The sequence below is a fragment of the Tripterygium wilfordii genome, chromosome 9 (assembly GCF_013401445.1).
Source record: "Tripterygium wilfordii isolate XIE 37 chromosome 9, ASM1340144v1, whole genome shotgun sequence".
NCBI lineage: Eukaryota > Viridiplantae > Streptophyta > Magnoliopsida > Celastrales > Celastraceae > Tripterygium > Tripterygium wilfordii.
The window spans coordinates 12565029-12584642 of record NC_052240.1 but is presented as its reverse complement, the minus strand read 5'-3'; the positions used below and the strand labels follow the sequence as shown (position 1 = coordinate 12584642).

Genomic DNA, 19614 nt, shown 5'->3' with positions numbered 1-19614 from the left:
CAGCAACACACACGAGAAAAGGCCAAAAACCAAACAATTCATTGCTTCTCAAAAGAGAATTACAAACATGAAAAATTCCACATCATTTACAAAGCCTGGCAACCAGTGGCACTGCTTGTACACGATTTGCTCACAAACAAAATTTGAATCCATGTAAAAATTTGCTACCATCATATCTAATGACTGGTTCTCATACAAGTCATCTTGCTCTCTCCAAACTAACTAGCAATGCTACTATCTGGAAAAGCTTCAGCATTGTCAGTCAAAATTTCATGTGTTGTTTCCGCAACTTGCTTTAAGTTCTGCTTCGAAATCGTTGGAGTTCCCACACAAACTAACCTTCCAATGTCCGAAGGACCTTCCGACAAACAAAGCACACAAGAGATTTAACGCGAAACTTGTGCTCAAAGGTGCGCAAAAGCGCGCTTAGGCTTATGGGAAAGGGAAGAATTTTAATGTTAATTTAACAGGAACGACTTGCAAGCACCAAATGCCTGAATGCTGCTGTTAACTGATATTGGATTACAAATAAATGTTTTGGTCTACTTTCAGTCTGAATATGTCTATTAAAAAAGTTTTCAAATTTTTGAATTTCGATTCACCAACCTGAGACATTCGAGGCCTTGAATGAGGCTCCGCCCGGATGCACAAGGAGGCACATTGCAGCATGCTATAAACTTGCTGTTCTGAATAGTGATTCCTTAACCGTGGATCAACGATCACATCAATGGCATCCTTCTCTAACAACGGTCGTGCCTGGTCCAGTTTTGACAAACATAAGCAAAACCAGATCTGTAAATATGAGCATTACCAAGGTAGTAAATGATTTTTTCTTTGAGCACACGCATTATGCTGCAATCCAGGGACAATATAAACCCAAAAGCAATATATTGCCCCAACAAAGTGCTTAATTTGTGTTTACAATTAGATTTTGATCTTTCAACAGTAAACACTATAATATCACAAATTAAATCTAATTTTAAAATCATACCCACTCAGTCAGGCACTGTTGGCCTTTCGGCCGTTTTATATCGATAGCTTTCCGTCCCGTAACGAGCTCCAAAAAGACTACTCCAAGGGAATACACATCAGCTTTTTCTGTGATTTGGCCACTTTGAGCATATTCTGGAGCCAAATACCTATACAAAATAAAGTCTGTGATTTGATATGCCATTTTTCAGAAGTAAAACGACTGGGGTAATAATCTTCTCATAGTTCTACCCAAAAGTTCCGATTACTCTTGTTTCCTCCCCCATATCGCCATTTGGCTGCCACCTTGCCAGTCCAAAATCTCCAACCTGTTTCCCAGGCGAGGGGGTTAGTTCTAACATGTCTTATCACTAAATCTAAGCGATGGAAAAGTGGATTTCATGGGCAGATATTATTTTTTCAATAAAAGAGTAACATTTTCTACAGAAATGCATTGTTGACCAAGTATAGAAATAATATAAGTTCAGTAAGAACATACTAAAGGTTCAAAGTCGTGGGTGAGTAAGACATTGTTAGGCTGCATGTCACGGTGAACGATACAACCCATTCTGCTTTCTTCATGAAGGTATCTCAATCCTCTACCTATACCGAGGGCAATTTTTTGCCTTGCAGGCCATTCCAATGGAGCTTTGCCACATCCCGGAAATTTTTGATACTGTAGTTAACTTGTGTGACCAAAACAGGTGCCTCTTTTGTTTGTAAAGAAATGATTTAAAGCCATACAAATAATCCACCAAAAGTTCAAGGCAAAGACACTGACTAACCTTAGAGACACTTCATGCTAATGGAGTTATCTAAGTAAACCATGGATTCTTCAGAAAAAGTGAAAAACAAAAAATAATGTGGGAAGGTAGAGCAGATTGTAAATTGTTAGACAGTTCCAGAGTCTAGTTAATCAAGGACAACTATTGCAACATGTCATTGAGCATGAACATCAAGATTATTATGTGTATAGAGGCATGTGGTCTCTTAACTTCTCTGAATATCAAGTCAGCCAGGTCCGTTAATGCATTAATATTTGAGTTTTCCGAACTTAATTCTATGATAGATATTGAAATGCAATATCAAGTTATAGAAAAAAACCCTACAACTATGACATTAATACCTGCTGTTCACTTTTTAAAAATTGTATGACCATCGAGATATTGATACAGGATATACCATAAATGAGGATGTTCAGACTTACCATAAAGATGAGAATCCAACGACACATTGCAAACATATTCATAAACCAGCAACCTTTTCCTTTCCTCCATGCAGAAACCAATCAGCATCACAACATTACGATGCTGTGCACAACTTAGAACCTCTACTTCTGAGCAAAATTCCACATCACCCTGAGAACTAGCAAATTTATGTTGCTTCACAGCCACAACCTGGCCGTCTTGAAAGACACCTCAGTGAACAGAACCAAAACCACCTTCAGCCAGGAAGTTCGCTTCTGAGAATCCGTCTGTAGCAAGTTTCAGTTCAGCAAAGGTGAACCATTTTGGAGGATGACCAAAAGCAGGTGCCTTGTGTTGACATACTGTACATAATGGAGGAGGACCATGACGTGCATTTCTGGACAAAGAAACTGCTTCCCTCACACTTTTGCTTAATTTAAAATCAAGTTTGTAATTCAGCACTCCAACATGAGGATCCTGATCTAGTGTAGACACATTATGCAGTAAAAGTTTATAAGTGGAAGTCAGAGCTGTATCACTGAGTCTTTGCAAACCTTCAACTGAGTGTTTTGATAATTCACCACTAGAACTAAAAACGTCATCTGTCCAAGGCTGGAAATATAAAGTTGAGGATGGAGGAACCATATCTCCGCCATCTGTATCAGAGTCAGATTCATACAGACTCTGATTCTCTTCAAGGATAAATGAATGCCAATGGTCTTTCTTCCAGTTCCTGTAATTTCCAGAGAGCAAAAATGGTGAAGTCCCTGGATCCGAGCTCGATATTGATGAACTCCCGGTATCTGTTGTAGTCAACATTGACTCTTGCTCAGGACTACTCACAGGAGTCACAAACGGTCCTTTCAATATGTCCAACTTATCATGTTTGGCTTCGAAATACTGTGAAGATGGTTCGGAACCAAATGGCAATTGAAAAGATACTTCAGGTTCCATCTTCTGTGATTCGTTTAAATTCAGTCAGAGGACCTCTGGGCGTGATCGTTTCATAACCACAACATTGCATTGTAGCTCTTCCATGCAATATTTCTTCTCATTTTTCAGTCGTCTGTTGAGAACCATGCCCATTAAATTGTCAAAGAACCAACAGCAAGACAAACAATACTACTCTTTGAAAAAAAACAAAATTTATTTCAAAATGAATTAAGAAGAAAAGTGATAAAGAAAACTAGCACATATGTCTATTACTTGTCCAATATAACCCAGTTTGATTGAGATCTCTTTGCTTCAGCAGCTACTACCCCAAAAGGTGAGTCAGAAACAACTTTTATTCTGATTTTAATCTGCGAACAATGATTAGAAGAAGTGAAGTAGTCAATACTTGACAGGTAACAACTAACAAACACAACTAATTCTTGGAACAAAAGAATTTTGCTGACCTTCTCAGGATCATAAACATAGTGGAGTTGGCACATCATTTGTGAGCAAGATTCTGCAACATCATCCCTCTGATCTAAACTAGTTCCTGATAAGGACATCTGGTGACTTGTAGCGCAATCAGTGGTGAATCTTGAGAAACCCCACATCTTTTTACCTGCTAAGAAGTGATGCCCCTCATCAGTAATCAAAAATTAGAGAGATAAAAAAGGAAAACAACACCCGGACAGAGGGAATTGAACCTACGACCTCTAGGTTGCAAATCTAACACCAGGCCACATGTTCACCTGTTAATCAAAAAAACAAGCATCATGGGACTTGAACTGAAACATTGAAATGAAGAAACCTATGCATATTATATGCACATATATTTGGACATATTGTGCTTAAATTAACCTCCTAATTTTAAGCATTTAACATCAACAATGGTCCTTCGCAGCTTAGGCTGGGCGCATAGCTAGTTCAAATCTTATCCCAGGAAGAGGTATACCAGATAAGAGCGGAGTTGAGCCCAAGTGTGGTGACCCTAAAATTCAAGGTCTAGACTAATTGTTGGTGAATTCCAAACTGTTACATTGAAAAGTGCAGAGTTGGATTCCATAGAACCCTTCAATCTTTGTTCCCCATCAATTAAACAATTCAAGAGCTGCGTTTTTGCTGTTTCTAATGCCTAAAATGCTGTTACCTCATCCCCTACTGCTTTAGAACATTTAAGCCGAAATCTTTAATTACAGAAGATGTGGCCCAGTGGAAACAGCCTTGTGAGGTAAGCTCTGCCTACAGATTACATACTGCTTGTCCCCGACTCCTACATGTGGGAGTCTAGTACACGGGACTGTTTTTACAGGAGATGTAATTAATCAGTATTAAAGATGGCCTCCTAGCAGTAGAGTGATCGGCATAACACAAGCAGATGAAACAGAACTAATTCAGAAAATTTTAACACCGCAGATAAGGCAAATGACGTATTAACATCAATGGCAAGAGATTCAATATGTAAATGGACAATTTGACGAAAATAAGACGAAAGCAGATTACTTGAGGAGTGAGAAGGAATGACCACCAAGAGCTTAATGCAGTCTTCAGGTTGAACAACATGGGTCAAAGCCCACATCAAAACAGTTCTTGATATCTTTTTTGATGCTTTAACAGCAACCAACACCATTTTCCCCACCACCGCATCTGATACATCCTTCTGTTTCTGCTTCTTATCAGACCCACCTCCAAAAAAATCCAAACCCCCAACTTCCTTCAACACACCCTATAGCCAAAACCCACATGAAATTTCACCATCAAACAACGAAAAGACTCCATTATCGACCCAATGAACAGAACACATCAACTGTAGCAGTCACAGACATGAAAGACTCTTTTCAAATAGTGACTAGATATAAAGCAGGAGGACGATAACTTCAAAGCACCCTTTTCCCAGATGGGTTGAAACCGTAAAACTCTCTATCAGACAACTTTGGATCAAGAAAAGAAAGAAAGGTCGGGCTTTTGTAAAAGCACAAAAGTTTCTTCTTTCACAGAAATCAAGGCTTGTTTGCTTTCTTCTTTTAATCTCATCTGAAGCGCTTGAAGACAGAGAAAAAAAAAACAGCAGCCACCAAACCATATGGAATGGACGTGTTAGGCATGATATATATGAGGTTTGATATTCGGTCTCAACTGGCCTTTTGGGAATAATTACAACACAAAAGGCGGTAATGCAAGAGAGAAACCAAAACGACAAACAGAAACCGATGCCCTTTTCAGCATATCACGTTTGTTTTAAATATCAAACAATAATGCATCGCATTGGGCTTTCTGTCTCCTCCTGTCCTCCTATGAAAAATTTTAAATACGCTGTTTGTGACAAGGAATTAAATCAAGAAAGTGAAGGATTAGGTGGTGGACTGGTGGAGGAGAGGAGAAGACACCCGAGTCACTAGTTAAAGTAATAAAGATGGTGTGTGTTACTTTAGTAATAAAGTTGGAAGCTCTCTTCCTCGTTTAAAAAAAAAGTGGTGGAGGAGATGATTTTTTGAATTATTTTGTCACTTTCTCTTATGGCCATTAATCTCAATATTAGGTGTTGTTAATGCTGATGAGAAAAAATGAACTGGCATGTATTCATTGGAACAATAGATAATCGAATAATAAATAATTATTAATAAAAATAATTGTAACATAAGAATTTTAAAAATAGATTTATATAGTAAAAATTTCCTAGCAAGCTTCATGCCAAGAAGATTTCAACAGACTTCGACAAGCGAACAAGTAACGAAGATATCAAAGCTAAATCGAATAACAATGTCAGAACTTAACAATAACAAACAATGAGGGACAGAAAAATCCCGGAGTTTACACGAAACAAAAAATTAAGGTACTAGAGGCCAATAATATATGATGACTCCTACTTGGATAGTATTGATATGATTTTTCGATCCACATGGGCCTAGTCATTGGGCTTTAGGCCCATTTATTTCATTGTTTGGTCAAAATCAACTGTGTTAAATGGGACAGGGTCACAGAATGGACCCAATTCTCTCAAATGGACCTATTTTCAGTTATGGAATGGTTCTGATTATAGAAATTGCAAATCTAAATAAATTTTTAAACCATGTTGGTATCGGATAGTTTAGGGGTAATAGCATTTTTGGGTATTGAATAATCTAGTCCAATTTAACTCGGTAACTCATTTTTCAAACGTTTCAAGTTAGGAACCCAAATTTCATATTTGGTTCAAAACACCCACATGGACAGCTTTCAACCTCTTCGGACAGTCAACTATCCTATGTGGCATTTCGACCCGACGAAAAACGTAAAATTCGTACAACGTCTCTTAACGGTGCTTATGTGGATTAACGGTGCTGATGTGGCTTCATTTTAGGCGGGCCAAATTAACCCCAAAAACCTCACTCCCGCATTTATGTACGAAACCCTCATTTCATTACTCATTATCATTCGTCATTCTCAGTCGTTCAAAATCTTCATCTCTTTGTAATTGTTCTCATACTAGAGTCTCCATCTACTGCGACAACTCGGGGAGTGCGAGGTTCAACACTTAGGTGAGTTTGATTCAAGGCTGTTTGTGGTGATTGATCGCGTTTTTCGCGGTTTTTGATATTAGGTTGTTAGACAGTTTATGTCTTATTTTGATGCGTTGGGTATAGTGATCGATGGGTTTTTATATTGTTTTGTTCTCCGCATGTCAATTGTCTTCCACTCACACAAGATTATAGTTAGATTTTATGGTTTGAATAATCTATGTGGTCCCATTTCTATTATTTTTTCCATACTTGTTGTGGTCCCATTTTTGTTTTATTTTGTTTTTATATATAGTGTTCATGGGTTGTTTCTTTTTGTGGTGACATACTGATGGAGAACATGTTCCACGTTTAATTTCAATGGTTTTCTTTTCGTGTTGCATTATGCAGTTAAGATGAAGCATGTGGCGAGGAGGCCAATGACTAGATCAAATTCTGTTAGATTGAATGATGTGGAGGAAGGTGTGAATAATTTGGGTAGAGGTGTTGTGATGGGTAGAGGTGCTGTGATGGGTAGAGATGGAGATTGTCATGCTGATACAAGCAACCCCCGGATTGGAATTTGCAGTATATTGGAGATTACACGCCATGACTCAAGTTTCCGTCCTAGAAGACACTTCAGACATTTGATCCACAACCAACCACCGGCATTGCAAAGAGGACCAATGAGAGTGCTAGGAGGCTTCCAGACACAAATTTCGCACTCCAGGCCACTACATCCACTGTCAGATACAAGGAAATGATAAACTCAACTCAAGAAGGTGCCACAAACAATGAAAAATAATCTAGATAACATTATTATATAGCAGTTGCACTTAGGATTTCTTGTTTCATTGATGATGCAAACTGCTTTTGTATGTATTTTGGACAACTTTGTTATATTGATGCATTAATATTTAGGACTTACCAACATCATTAAAGCTATATTTTGATTAATGGATTGATGCCGGATGATTTGACTTTATTCTATGTAAGATCTGGTATTTTGAAACCTATATGGTCCAATTTCACAATTTCGGTGAGTATTTTGGAACATTGGAATTAGTTTGAGGTTGTTAATAACTGCTACACATATGTATGGTGTAGATTTCATCTTCATTTACTTGACTTTAAAAAATACAATATTTTATTCCATGTCAGCAATTGTCAGGCCACGTGTACAACATTTGACAATATTTTACCACCTAGGATGGTTGACTGTCCGAAAGAGGTTGAAAGCTGCCCGTGTGAGTGTTTTGAACCAAATATGGAATTTGAATTCCCAACTTGAAATATTTAAAAAATAGATTTCCGAATTAAATTGGGTCAGATTATTCAACAACCAAAAGTGTTATTATCCCGATAGTTTGGATGAAAACCACTTTGGTACATAGGAATAATAGGATAGTTTAGATGAAAACTATTTTGGTATTTCCCTAATTGGAAGGATATCCTACCAGTTCCCAACCCCACAATAAGGTCAACATTGATCACCAATGAAGTTTTGAAGCTATTCATTGATCGATCCTCTTTGCTACAACACGCCTGCTCTGGATTAAACCTTGTATCAACGCGATTATCAGGATGCCGGCCGGCGAGCGTCTGTATGAGTCGCTTGTGGATTTATCGGTGGAAGAGAACGAGGCTGTCCTGTGGAACCAAATCAAGGCGGAGGCACGGCGTGACGCGGAGGTGGAGCCGGCCCTAGCCAGCTATCTATACTCGACTATCCTCTCGCACTCTTCGCTGGAGAGGTCCCTCTCCTTCCACCTGGGAAACAAGCTCTGCTCCTCCACTTTGCTCTCCACACTCCTTTACGACCTCTTTCTCGACACTTACTCGTCTGACCCCGGCCTTCGCACCGCTACTGTTGCCGATTTGCGTGCCGTTCGTACGCGTGACCCAGCCTGTGTGTCCTTCTCTCACTGCCTTCTCAATTACAAGGGTTTCTTGGCCTGCCAGGTATCATAGATTGTGTTTCAATTTGATCAATAGCTCTTTATAACATTCAGACTTAATGTTTGCGCTGATGGTTTTCTGCATCTAGATTATTTTTCTGTCTAACTATTGGAAGTATTCGTTTAAAATTCTGCAAATGTTATCGAACAACCTAGCAAGCTCTGCGTCTGAATTTTCATTGATTTAGGACTAAAAACAACAACATCGAGCTCCGTTTCCTTCTTCATTCGACTTGGAAAACTCTGACTCTAACATTAGGGGTTTTTTTTGTTGCAATATTTGGCATTTGGATGGTTTGAACCATTGCATTTAAAAGAATAGGAATGTTACGGTTTGATGGGTTGACAATAAGATCTGAACTTGTGGGTAGCTGCTCATAACATAACGAAGAAAAGACGGGAGAGAGAGTCCGTGTTCTTCATTTATAAAACTCTCCAGGTTTTACTTACATTTAGAGAGCAAATTATTCTACAACTACAAGTACTTCAAGTATTTTACTGAAAGCTAGTTAGACGACACATTGGTTTAGAGTTTGATCATTCAAAAAAACAAATTAGCAAATACTGAATAAAATAAATATCTATGTCACCATCCAGACAATAACACTGCTTTCTGCCATATTTTTCTGAACACCAAACTATACCAAAGCACTTATGTATTGTGTTTATGAGTGATATCCAAGTATTCTTTTATCATCATTTGAGTCTTCATCGCATAAGTTTGGGATTGGCTCCATAAGTCTGTGTGAAAATCAACGGAAATCCACCACTTATGTTGTTTACCTTTAATTGAAGAAAAAGTGAAGCTTTAAATGATCACAAATATCTCTATTGCATTTCATGTTATCAGGCTCACCGAATTGCTCACAAGTTGTGGGCTCAGTCCCGTAGGCCATTGGCACTGGCATTACATTCTCGCGTCTCAGAAGTTTTTGCTGTTGATATACACCCAGCAGCAAAATTCGGGAAGGGGATATTGTTTGATCATGCAACTGGAGTAGTGATAGGTGAGACAGCAGTGATTGGGAACAATGTGTCAATATTACATCATGTTACACTTGGTGGGACAGGGAAGACATGTGGAGATCGGCACCCGAAGATTGGAGATGGAGTTCTTATTGGGGCTGGTGCAACCATATTGGGGAATGTAAAGATTGGGGCTGGAGCGAAAATTGGGGCTGGTTCAGTGGTTTTGATTGATGTGCCACCACGGGCCACAGCCGTGGGGAACCCAGCAAGGCTGGTTGGAGGGAAGGAAAAGCCAGTGGTACATGAGGAGTCCCCTGGGGAGTCCATGGATCATACATCATTCATTTCTGAGTGGTCAGATTATATTATTTGATGAGGTTGACCTCAATTTTTGTTTTCTTAATGGCAGAATAAGTTATGTACAATAGCATTGTTATCCTAGTCACATACAATAGCATTATTGTTGTATTCCTTCTTTGCTTATAGGCTATAGGCTTTGATTGATCAAAGCCGAACAATTGATGTTGTGTGTATTGGATTGAAATGTCATCATACTTGTTTGAATATAGCAGTGAATTAATAACTTTAAAATCGAAGGGATGGAATTTTTTTAGTATGCTTGCTCATAGCTGGGTAGAAGATTTACTATATCATGTAGTTCATTCCTTGCATGGCCAAGCTAAACTTCAATGGAGCTTGGTGTGGCAAGCTGGGGCATGTGCTTGGATTTTGGATTGGCGAATGATACAAGTATTGTGCAATTCCTGAAATAGCAGAGAATAAAAGCCAAGAGCCACATTTGCAATTTGAGTTTCTTGGGACATGCTGTAGAAATTTCTGATGATGTAAAAATGTGTCTAGATTGACAGGCACTGAATTTGTTAAATGGTAAGACCCTGCATCTGTTCCTCAAGAGGTGAAGATTTACTGGGGCATGGTTTTACTGCCTCTTTTGTTGTTCATTTCCTTGTTGGGTTATAAGTTTAGTGCTATAAGATGATTCTTCACAACAGAGCAAACAGGTTCAAGGAGTGAGTGCTGATTATATTGTTGGATTCATGTGCGGATTTTAAGTCCTCGCTTGAGATGGGTAAAAGGGTTCATGAATTCTTGAGGTAGTCAGCTTTCGTTGGCGATGTTGAACTGATAAGTTGATTGCGTTGTATGGGAAATGTTCCAAGATGAGAGACGCAAGCCATGTGGTCGATAAAATGGCTGAGCGAAATATGGATTATGGGGTGTAGCATTTGACGGTGAATCATGTTCAAAGATTGCTGGGAGGAAGCTTATTGTTAGGGATAGCAAGCTGTTTCATCATTTCAAAGATGGAAAATGCTCTTGTGGAGATTACTGGTGAAGCTTTTAACAGTTCCTTGGACGTACAAATTGTTCCCATGATTGCACGACTAGACTATGTGAAAGTACATAAGCGTTTTTCCCTGTCCCTAATCGAACAGAAGACAATTTCTCATTATTCCTTAGTTCCTTTTGTACATCATATTTCCACTATCGAAATGTATATTCAATATGATTTGATCACTGATTTTTCAAGAGGGTGTATTTAGTATTTACATGAAAAAAAAATCCATTCGCAACTGCAGTGAAAATGATTGACAAACTTGTTTGATTGCGTACCTAAAACATAGAAGCTTTGCTTTTGATTCACAGAAATAATCAGTGTTCTTGATTCAAATATGAGTAGGGTTATCAAATGACTCGTGAGTTGAGGCCCAACTTGACTCCGGCCCCAGTTCACAAGCAAAAAAACTCAACTCAAACCCGAAAAGACATCAGGCCTGGGAGTCCGAAAATACATATGAGTGGGTCTTGGTTGTTGGGTCAAGCCCCGCTCGGGCCGGACCCGGGCCCAATAAGTAAACACAACCAACAATTTCCGGTCAACAGAGTAAAGAACCACGATCAATCAGCCAATGCAGTATTGTACGTAATCTTGATCTGAAACGAATATCTTATACGTTCAAGTGGCGCAGTCACGGTCTTGGGCGAAGTCACCGGCATCGCAAGAACAGACATGTTGTTCGCCATTAACACAGAGAAGAATATTTATCAAAAAAAAAAGAACACACAGGAGGAAGATGGCCGTTATCTGATTGTTCAAGGAGGGGCTTATCCAGTGTGTTGCAAAACATTTTCTATTAGCCACATGATCTTGCCACGCAAGCATTAAGAACATCGGACGGTTGTGATAAGGAAAATAAAAACCCCACGAAAATACGTGTTATCCTGCACGCTATTGGTCGAAACATCTGGGCCCACTTAATTAACCAATGAGAAAATTCGAAACACGTAGTTTTAAATAGGTAACAAAATAAGCGTAAAAAAACTATTTATACAACCGATCAACATTTTTAATGAAAAAAAATTGTATAAATAAGAATTCATATTCGACAGCACAAGCAAGGTCTCATGGCGGAGGCGAAGCAGATACTGGGTTTTGTATTAGCATTGCTGGTAGTGTTGACATGGACACCGACCTCTTACTGTGCAAAGAAGCCAGTAGCAGGGCCAAGAAAGGGTGACGTACCGTACATCAAATGCCAAGTCTGTGAAAAGATCGCAACTCAGTTGTACCAGCAAGTGCAGAAGAAGCAGGCCCAGATCTCTCCCAAGAAGGTGACTTTCACAAATTGCGAACCTTTGATTTTTGTGGGTTTTATTTGTTTTATTGAATTTGATTGTAAGGTTTGTGCTTTACTTTTGGGTTTCTCAGATCTCTGAGTATCAGATTATTGAGATTGCGGAGAATGTCTGTAATCTGAAGAAGGAGGAAGCTGATTGGATTACACGGATTGATATAGTTGAACAAGGGGATAAGTTGGAGGTAAGTTGATGATTGTTTTTTGATCGAGCTTTTGTTGGGTGTTTTCTATTGTGTGCATTTGTTTGCACCAAGTTGGATTGAAGTGTAGGGTTTGAATAGAAAGAACTATGGATTTGACTAATATTTGTAGTGTGGTTACGGATTGCTAGAAAATTGTTTAAACCCTGTGTGTGTGGACTACATGACTCACACAAGTGTTATCCTTCTTTATAGTTGGTTGAACAAGACACTGAAGGAATATGTAATTCAGAATGCAAGACGATTGAACGGGCTTGTGAGGAGGTGAGATTTTGAAGATTATTTTGCATTTTGATTTGATTCCATCATGTCAAAGAGGGTTTATATATTAATGTGATTCACTTGAAATTTTTACTTAATATTATATTGAAGGGATCCTTTGAGAGTACAAATTCAATTGTAAGAGCTATTGTTATGTTTGCTGGATCGTCCTGAATGCATAGTTCGAAGTATAATTGACTACACTTGAGCACTTTGCAGGTTATGGGGTATTCTGATACTGATGTTGCCGAATATCTTTATACAGCCAAGCCTCAGATTGGATCACTGGTAGATTATCTCTGCAAAGACCTTACTGGGTCATGTATTGGCAAGCCACCTCCCCTCCCAAAGGTTAGTTTCCTGCACATGATACTAGAAGGTAATTTGTTGTGCTTGACCATCCTTTGTAGCTTTTTTTATGGGATATATCAAGAAAAGTTGATATTGTTGCTAATTTTTCATTCAAGTTTGCTAATCTCAAAGCTATATGTCTTCAATGTATGTTACTAGAGGGATTCTTGGAGATAAAAGGCGACTGCTTATCATTTATGTATGATATTATCATCATCAATATTCCTTTTCATAGCCTTATTTTTAAATCACATTATATCACAAAATCCATGCCTGACTGGCTTGAAATACAAACTCCCTGAAGGGATGGTCCCTCATATTGGGAAACATAAATTTTCCCTGAAGAGATTGCTTTTGCCTTGAAAGGGATTATGAAGGATCAACTGAGGGTGGACTAGGATCCCTTATACTTATTGCTGGGTTCCTGCTCTCAGCCACCGGATGCGGTATTGCACCATGCTAATAAGTTTAGAGGATCCACATTCCCAGAGGGAACAGGAAGCGAAATCCAAACTGGCCGGATGTGGGCTATCATAGAGCCTCATGTTGGCTTCAAAATTGCCTCTAAAATTGTGATACTTTTCCTTGTCATTCCCATATCTGATAAAATGTAATAGAATTCAGGTGAACTTATGATAAAGATGTTTGGATTTTTGATTTCATCAACCATCCTAGGATTTTCTGTGGTCGGACCAAGAATTCTATCAACTCACATTGTCACTCTCCCAACCTTGTAATTTGGACTAAAACCATTACTTCATATTCAAGGTCCTCTAACATCAACCTGTTTGTATAAGACTACTTTTCTCAACCATGTAAGTTGCCACTTCATCTCACATTCACACGGGATGTCCTTTTTGGAATCTTATATCCATTGTTGAGCAGAAGGAACGTTGATGATCACTGATATTTGTCGTTGGAATAGTGATTCATGATGTCAATTTTATGTGGAACTGAATCTCTGGTGCACATGTCATGCTATTCTTTTCAGTTTTCCTGAACTTCAACTCCTATGCGCTTCATGCCTTATGTGTCTGTTATACGTTGAGGAGGAGATTATAGTCCCTGATGCCCACATTTGTATACTATCATTTCTTTTGATATGTACAAGGATTGATTAGATCAAATTTCATTTTGCTTTGTATACATTACAGGATAGGCTGGCAGGAGAACCTTTTATGCCTAAACCATCGAAAGATGCTGAAATGGATAAAATGTTGCGTGATATGCAGGTAGATGTCCTTCCCTGGCTTACGATGTATGCTTTTGTATTTCATCTGTTTCCATTGGTCTTATTCCATTTCATTTTGCCTTAGGGAATGCCTGGAGCACCTAACATGCAAATGTATTCAAAAGATGATTTGATGAATATGAAAAATTTTGGTGATGATGGAGATGTTGACGAAGACGAAGATGAAGAGGAGGAAAGCATTCCCTCAAAGTTGGTAAGAACAAAATCTGCTGCCAGTTATTAGACTTCTCATCATAAACTCATTCTTCTACTTATTACAATTTTATCTGTTTCTCACTTAATGTTAATCATCCATACAGGGAAAAGTTCTGAGAGAGAGCAAAAATAAGGACGACTGGAAAGAAAAGATCAAAAAAGGAGTTGTCAACACGGGTGAGACGTTGAAGAGCCATGCGAGAAAGATCTCTAACAGGATACAGCATTGGTGGAGTGGAACAAAAGCAGCTCCTGCAAAGAAGAAATCAAAGTCCGGCAAGTCAGAGCTTTAGAACCCATGTATGATACCATTCTGTACGGTATTGCAGAGGATCTACTCCCTTTTGTTTACTGTTAACATTGTAGGTTGTTAGGCATGGCATGATCTGAAAATTTTTATACGAAATAGGAACTCAAGGGCAAGTCAAAATTCGAGGGCAAATCAAAATTGCATCTTTTAGGAGTGAACAAAACTTTCTCGACGAACAAAATTACGCGAAGTTTTTTGATCCATTGCTGTTAACTTTCTCTGAGTTGTGTACTTAGAGAAAAAAAAAAACACCAACAAAGCGAAACTCTCTGGAGGTATTGTTTGAAAGAATACGTTTTGATTTATTTTTGAATTCTACCCAAAATGTGTCTGCTTTATATGCTCTATCTATCAATAATTTCTCCTCATCTTGCACTGTTTAATTGAAAAGCAGTCACTTCACCTGTGAACTAGTCGATCAAGTTGGATAAAAGCCTTTAGCATTAAGACATTCACCACAACATCCCACAAAGTGAATCATAGACCTTGATCGTCAGTTCTTTAGATTGACATGGACATGCTCTTTCATTCATCATCAATTCTTTGTGCCAGTTCCTTGCAAGTTCTATAGAAAAGAGCATGTCAATCAAAAGTATTCAAAAGAACCAGAAAATAAACAGCCACCTAGCCAGATTAAACAAACACCTGAAAAGTTGGATGGAACAAAAGCACACAACAATCACCATTGTAATGAAAATTGCATATTATAAATCTCAACCTGTTCTTTTGAACAACCGGTTGAAAGGCAGTGGTCAAAGTTACAGAAACTGAACGGCAAACAACAATTATGAATCCAACGAAAAAACAATAGGAATACAATTGCCAAACAAATGGAAGTAGTTATAGATGGGGGGTTTGGGCAAGGCAACAGCCCAAGTGGCCGATGCACCAATTGTTAAGCATCAGCGCATCTTATACTGTTGACTTTTTGAGGCCGTGCAACGACGACCATTCAATGAATATTGGAGCATTATATCGACATCTCGGGGATTCTTCTTGTTTGGTGCCACAGTCATGCTACCAGTCAATGCTTCCCCTTCACATATGGTTAGAACATCTTCCAGGTAAAGGACTGTTTGCTTCCAATGTGTGGAGCGAGATTTCGGCCCTGCATTGTAGATCAAGTTTATCAGTTTCGTTTTCAAGTCCATCACCACCTAAAGTCGCTACATCTACCATAGGTTTCTTTATCCAGATATCTTTTGACAAATCAAACTGAACTTTTGATCCAAGAAATGAAACAAACCAATTACAAGAGACGAGAGGAACACAGCAGAGAGACTCGCCTGTAGAGAAACCCATCAACTTATGACACTTGGTAAAAGATACATCAAAGTAAGCCACCAAAGCATGGATGTAGTCATCACGTTCTGCTACAAGCTTAAAGGGAGCTGTGAATGAAGCATCCCCAGGAACCATCTTAGAGATGTCCATTGTCTATACAGATCAAAGAAAATATACAAGCACGTGTTAGGCAACAGCGCATAGACATATCTATAATCTACTGGTAAACGAACAGCAACATGCAAAATGAAAATTATGCAAGTATAGATATTTCGATATCCCAACCTTGAGTAGTTGGCAGTTCGTAACGATTTGATTCTGGCCAACTGTGTCAACAAGGGGCTCCATCATGGCTTGCCTCTTGATGCAGCTCATATTGAAGCCATACACATTATTCCAAACTGGATAAAAGCACAAAAAAACACAAGTCAGAACCAACCAATTCATATGACAAAATCAGAAAGCAGCTGAAACCTCATCCACAAGTTTATTCTAAGTGAATGAGCTCATGCAACTCACGTCCTGAATAGAAAGGAAATATAAGTTCATGTATTTGTGTGTTCAAAAGCATTCAATGGGCTCACATTCAATTTTGTCTTCTTTGTAATCTGCATCCTCAATGGCTGTCAAATAGAGGGAAGCTTTATCTGGTAGTATAACTCCATCATTGACCTAGGAATGGGTTTGTGAATAGCAAAATTAACTTCACTGATATTAAAATATCATTTCGAGTTTTTTTAAAGGATAACGCTTCCGTGCACAAAGCTCCCGCAATGGGCGGGGTCTGGGACATGCATGATAAACACAGACCTTACCCCACATAATATGTAGAGAAATTATTTCCAGGAATTGAATATGTGACCTTTACGTTGCACCCCTACAACTCTACCACTAGGCCACATGTTTGCCTATTATAAAAAAAATTGATATAATAGGAAATTTTCGCACTAGATTAACATAATGTTTACTCTGGAAACACAAAATGGCACTAGCTGAACAGAGTTTGTTTATTCACTCATGCCTGAACATATTAGAAATTTGATGTGTTTAATGTGGAGCAACTTACAAGCCACTTATCCCGAGCATAGAGGACTGTGTTTAACATATTCTCAAACAACAAAAAATATCCCATCCACTCTGAAACAATTATGTCCACTTTGGCTATTGGTAGGTCAATCTCTTCTATCTTTCCCTTCAAAACTGTTACAACTGCGACAATTAAATTGTCAATTAGAATTCAGAGAACAAATATCTTAAAAGCCATAGAAGGATAAAAACAAAAGGATGAAATTAAGGGGACATATGCGGAAGTCACCATTAGAAAATCCATTAGTTTCAACAATTTCTTTTGCCATGTCAGCCATATGGGAGCATTCAACCTGCAAATTGAAAATTTCAGCCACCATATTTCGTGAATATTGGCAAAATACAGGAAGAGAAAGGGACATGCTAGATTTCTCAAGATATAATCTAACGAAAATATACTAATAAATGAACAAAGTTTGTGGAGGAATATGCAAGAGTGAAAGACATACAGCATAAACATGTGCTGCCCCTGCTTTGGCACAAAATAAGGACAAAATTCCTGTCCCAGCTCCAACATCCAGAACTACTTTGTCCTTGAACAGAAATTTATTCTGGTAAATTACATTTTGATATGTCTTAGTTCTCACAACATCTTTCAACATTTCCTGCAACACCAGCGAAGTCAGGGAAATATCAACTATACAATTCATGTTCTGCATCAGGAAAACCTAATTTGCCTAACAAGTTGTCAGTCTAGTTAGTAAAAAGAGCATTCAACATTATACATCAACTCTAATTGTTTTTTGCAGATTCAGGGTCTTATAATCTGTAGTGTAATCAAGTTTATGTAGCCAAAACCAAAGCACCACAACAATTGACTAAGCATAATTTATAAATATCTTAAAATAGGCAAGTTAAATCCAGAGTAAAAATCCACTATAAGATAGACAATAAAGATCACAAAATCTAGAAGTCTAGTTAATAACGTAAGCACAATGTTCCTCAGATGCTCATCCATACAAAATCAAAAATTGGAAAAGTAGAGCAGTCTTTTGACTCGTAAAACAGAAAAACAGGTAGTTTAAACTTTAAAGTATAACAGGTTAGTAATTCACGCTAAGTACAGATCCCAGGGTCAAAATACATATTCTTTTGGGTTGCATTTTAGCAATTGGCACATATTAAACATCATATCCACATCATAACACATAATCATCAGTCATAATTCATGCTACATGCTACATGCATAGGATGGTCAAAACTAAATTTCGGAAGAGATGAAAAAAAAATGAAAATACGCTCAAAAGAGTTGGAAAAAAATATAAAACTGCTCTGCGTCGAAGTCAAGCACACTTACTTCATGAATACCTGCAAACACAAGACGCAAACAGAAGGACAACAATAAGTTTTGCATCAATCATGAACCTATAAATGGAGATGAGAGGGAGACAGATAGAGACCCGAATAGATTTTCGAAACAAAATTTATTGAGCAACAATTACGTGCGAGGTTATCACACAAAGTCAACTAACAACACCCAGCACCACAACGTATATCTATTTTTAGCAAATTTATATTAACAACCGCCAACTACTTGCACTGATATCCGGGAGAGCATATAATATTATGAACAATCTGTCAAAGGATACTTTTCTAAAGCAAATTCTAGCTCCAGGTTCTATACTGAATTAAAATTACCATCCAAAGTTCAAAGACATAAAATTTTCTACCATTAAAGGACACAATGGAATTTCCCTAACTGCGATCATGTTAATTAAACCAATATCCAAAATCTCAGTAAAACCATGACAAAAATAACAAATCTCGAGACTTTCAAAGAACACCTAATATAAACTCAAAAGGAAATATACCAAAGTGAGAGTAGGAATCGAAGTAATAGTCAGCGCTGGTCTTGCCATCATCGGCATCCATAAAGGACACATCGTCAGGCACACACGTCGAATCGTCCTCCATAGCTTTGTCGCTCAATACAACAGAGTTTTGGAGATTGGAGCTCTCTGTGGTCAAATCCTCGTCCGCGTCCTCGAAACGGCTGTGCTGTTGTGAGTTGCTGAAGCTCTGATTGGTGCCGCTAACGTGGTTGTTCTTTCGGCGAACCATCTTTGAGACGCGGAGACGGTATTGGGGTTTATGGAAGGGTTTTTCGTTGGACGGTCGGTGGCACAGTGTAAGCTCCGCGTCCAAGTTCCTGTGCTTGCGTGCTGCTTGGGCTTTATGGACCAATTGTGGTAAGTCGACGCAGTACGATAATACTACTTGATAGTTGATACTCGGTATGAAACAGGAACGTCATGGCTTCTAATGTAACAACAGAGCCCAAGCCCAACTATGCAGGCCTGAATGAGCAGAATATCCAGTCCGGCCCAATTTAGTGATCCCCTTTTCTCTTTGGGATTTTTGGAGGCCGGTACACTAGATTATACTTAATTGTAAAAAAGTGCAATCACTAAAACATCCTTTTAAAAAAGTACACAGGGGATCATCTTTTACCAAAATAACCTCAATTTTGATTTTCTCTCTCCACGAATTGTGATACAATAGTGATACTTTTAAATAGAAGATCCA

The 19614-nt window shown here is 38.4% G+C and overlaps 3 protein-coding genes and 1 pseudogene across 3 annotated transcripts; 2 read left to right on the top strand and 2 right to left on the bottom strand.

Moving 5' to 3' along the window:
• Nucleotides 1-26: 26 nt before the first annotated feature.
• LOC120005309 lies at nt 27-5143 on the bottom strand (annotated as a pseudogene).
• Nucleotides 5144-8014: 2871 nt separating this feature from the next.
• On the top strand, nt 8015-10085 carry LOC120004769 (serine acetyltransferase 5). Its single transcript, XM_038854057.1, has 2 exons — nt 8015-8524; nt 9371-10085. The coding sequence occupies exons 1-2, from the start codon at nt 8147-8149 to the stop codon at nt 9860-9862; spliced, it is 870 nt and encodes a 289-aa protein (XP_038709985.1). The 5' UTR covers nt 8015-8146; the 3' UTR covers nt 9863-10085.
• Nucleotides 10086-11868: 1783 nt separating this feature from the next.
• On the top strand, nt 11869-15029 carry LOC120005816. Its single transcript, XM_038855658.1, has 7 exons — nt 11869-12123; nt 12221-12331; nt 12545-12613; nt 12830-12961; nt 14116-14193; nt 14278-14406; nt 14513-15029. Exons 1-7 carry the CDS (start codon nt 11917-11919, stop codon nt 14699-14701), a joined length of 915 nt encoding a protein of 304 aa, XP_038711586.1. The 5' UTR covers nt 11869-11916; the 3' UTR covers nt 14702-15029.
• A 367-nt stretch (nt 15030-15396) lies between these two features.
• LOC120005815 (protein arginine N-methyltransferase 1.1-like) lies at nt 15397-19254 on the bottom strand. Its single transcript, XM_038855657.1, has 9 exons — nt 18900-19254; nt 18386-18396; nt 17538-17693; nt 17318-17381; nt 17069-17211; nt 16587-16674; nt 16288-16403; nt 16005-16155; nt 15397-15826 (listed from the first exon to the last, which is right to left on the bottom strand). The coding sequence occupies exons 1-9, from the start codon at nt 19147-19149 to the stop codon at nt 15621-15623; spliced, it is 1185 nt and encodes a 394-aa protein (XP_038711585.1). The 5' UTR covers nt 19150-19254; the 3' UTR covers nt 15397-15620.
• Between the last annotated feature and the right edge of the window lie 360 nt (nt 19255-19614).

What these genes read in the sequence shown, in the direction of transcription:
- LOC120005816 (XM_038855658.1), top strand. Translation starts at nt 11,917, where the DNA reads ATGGCGGAGGCGAAGCAGATACTGGGTTTTGTATTAGCATTGCTGGTA. An exon ending in AACAAGGGGATAAGTTGGAG is followed by an intron (nt 12,332 to 12,544) that starts GTAAGTTGATGA and finishes CCTTCTTTATAG; the next exon opens with TTGGTTGAACAAGACACTGA. An exon ending in TTGAACGGGCTTGTGAGGAG is followed by an intron (nt 12,614 to 12,829) that starts GTGAGATTTTGA and finishes AGCACTTTGCAG; the next exon opens with GTTATGGGGTATTCTGATAC.
- LOC120004769 (XM_038854057.1), top strand. Translation starts at nt 8,147, where the DNA reads ATGCCGGCCGGCGAGCGTCTGTATGAGTCGCTTGTGGATTTATCGGTG. An exon ending in AGGGTTTCTTGGCCTGCCAG is followed by an intron (nt 8,525 to 9,370) that starts GTATCATAGATT and finishes TCATGTTATCAG; the next exon opens with GCTCACCGAATTGCTCACAA.
- LOC120005815 (XM_038855657.1), bottom strand. Translation starts at nt 19,149, where the DNA reads ATGGTTCGCCGAAAGAACAACCACGTTAGCGGCACCAATCAGAGCTTC. An exon ending in AACTAATGGATTTTCTAATG is followed by an intron (nt 17,212 to 17,317) that starts GTGACTTCCGCA and finishes TAATTGTCGCAG; the next exon opens with TTGTAACAGTTTTGAAGGGA. An exon ending in ATGCTCGGGATAAGTGGCTT is followed by an intron (nt 16,675 to 17,068) that starts GTAAGTTGCTCC and finishes ACCCATTCCTAG; the next exon opens with GTCAATGATGGAGTTATACT.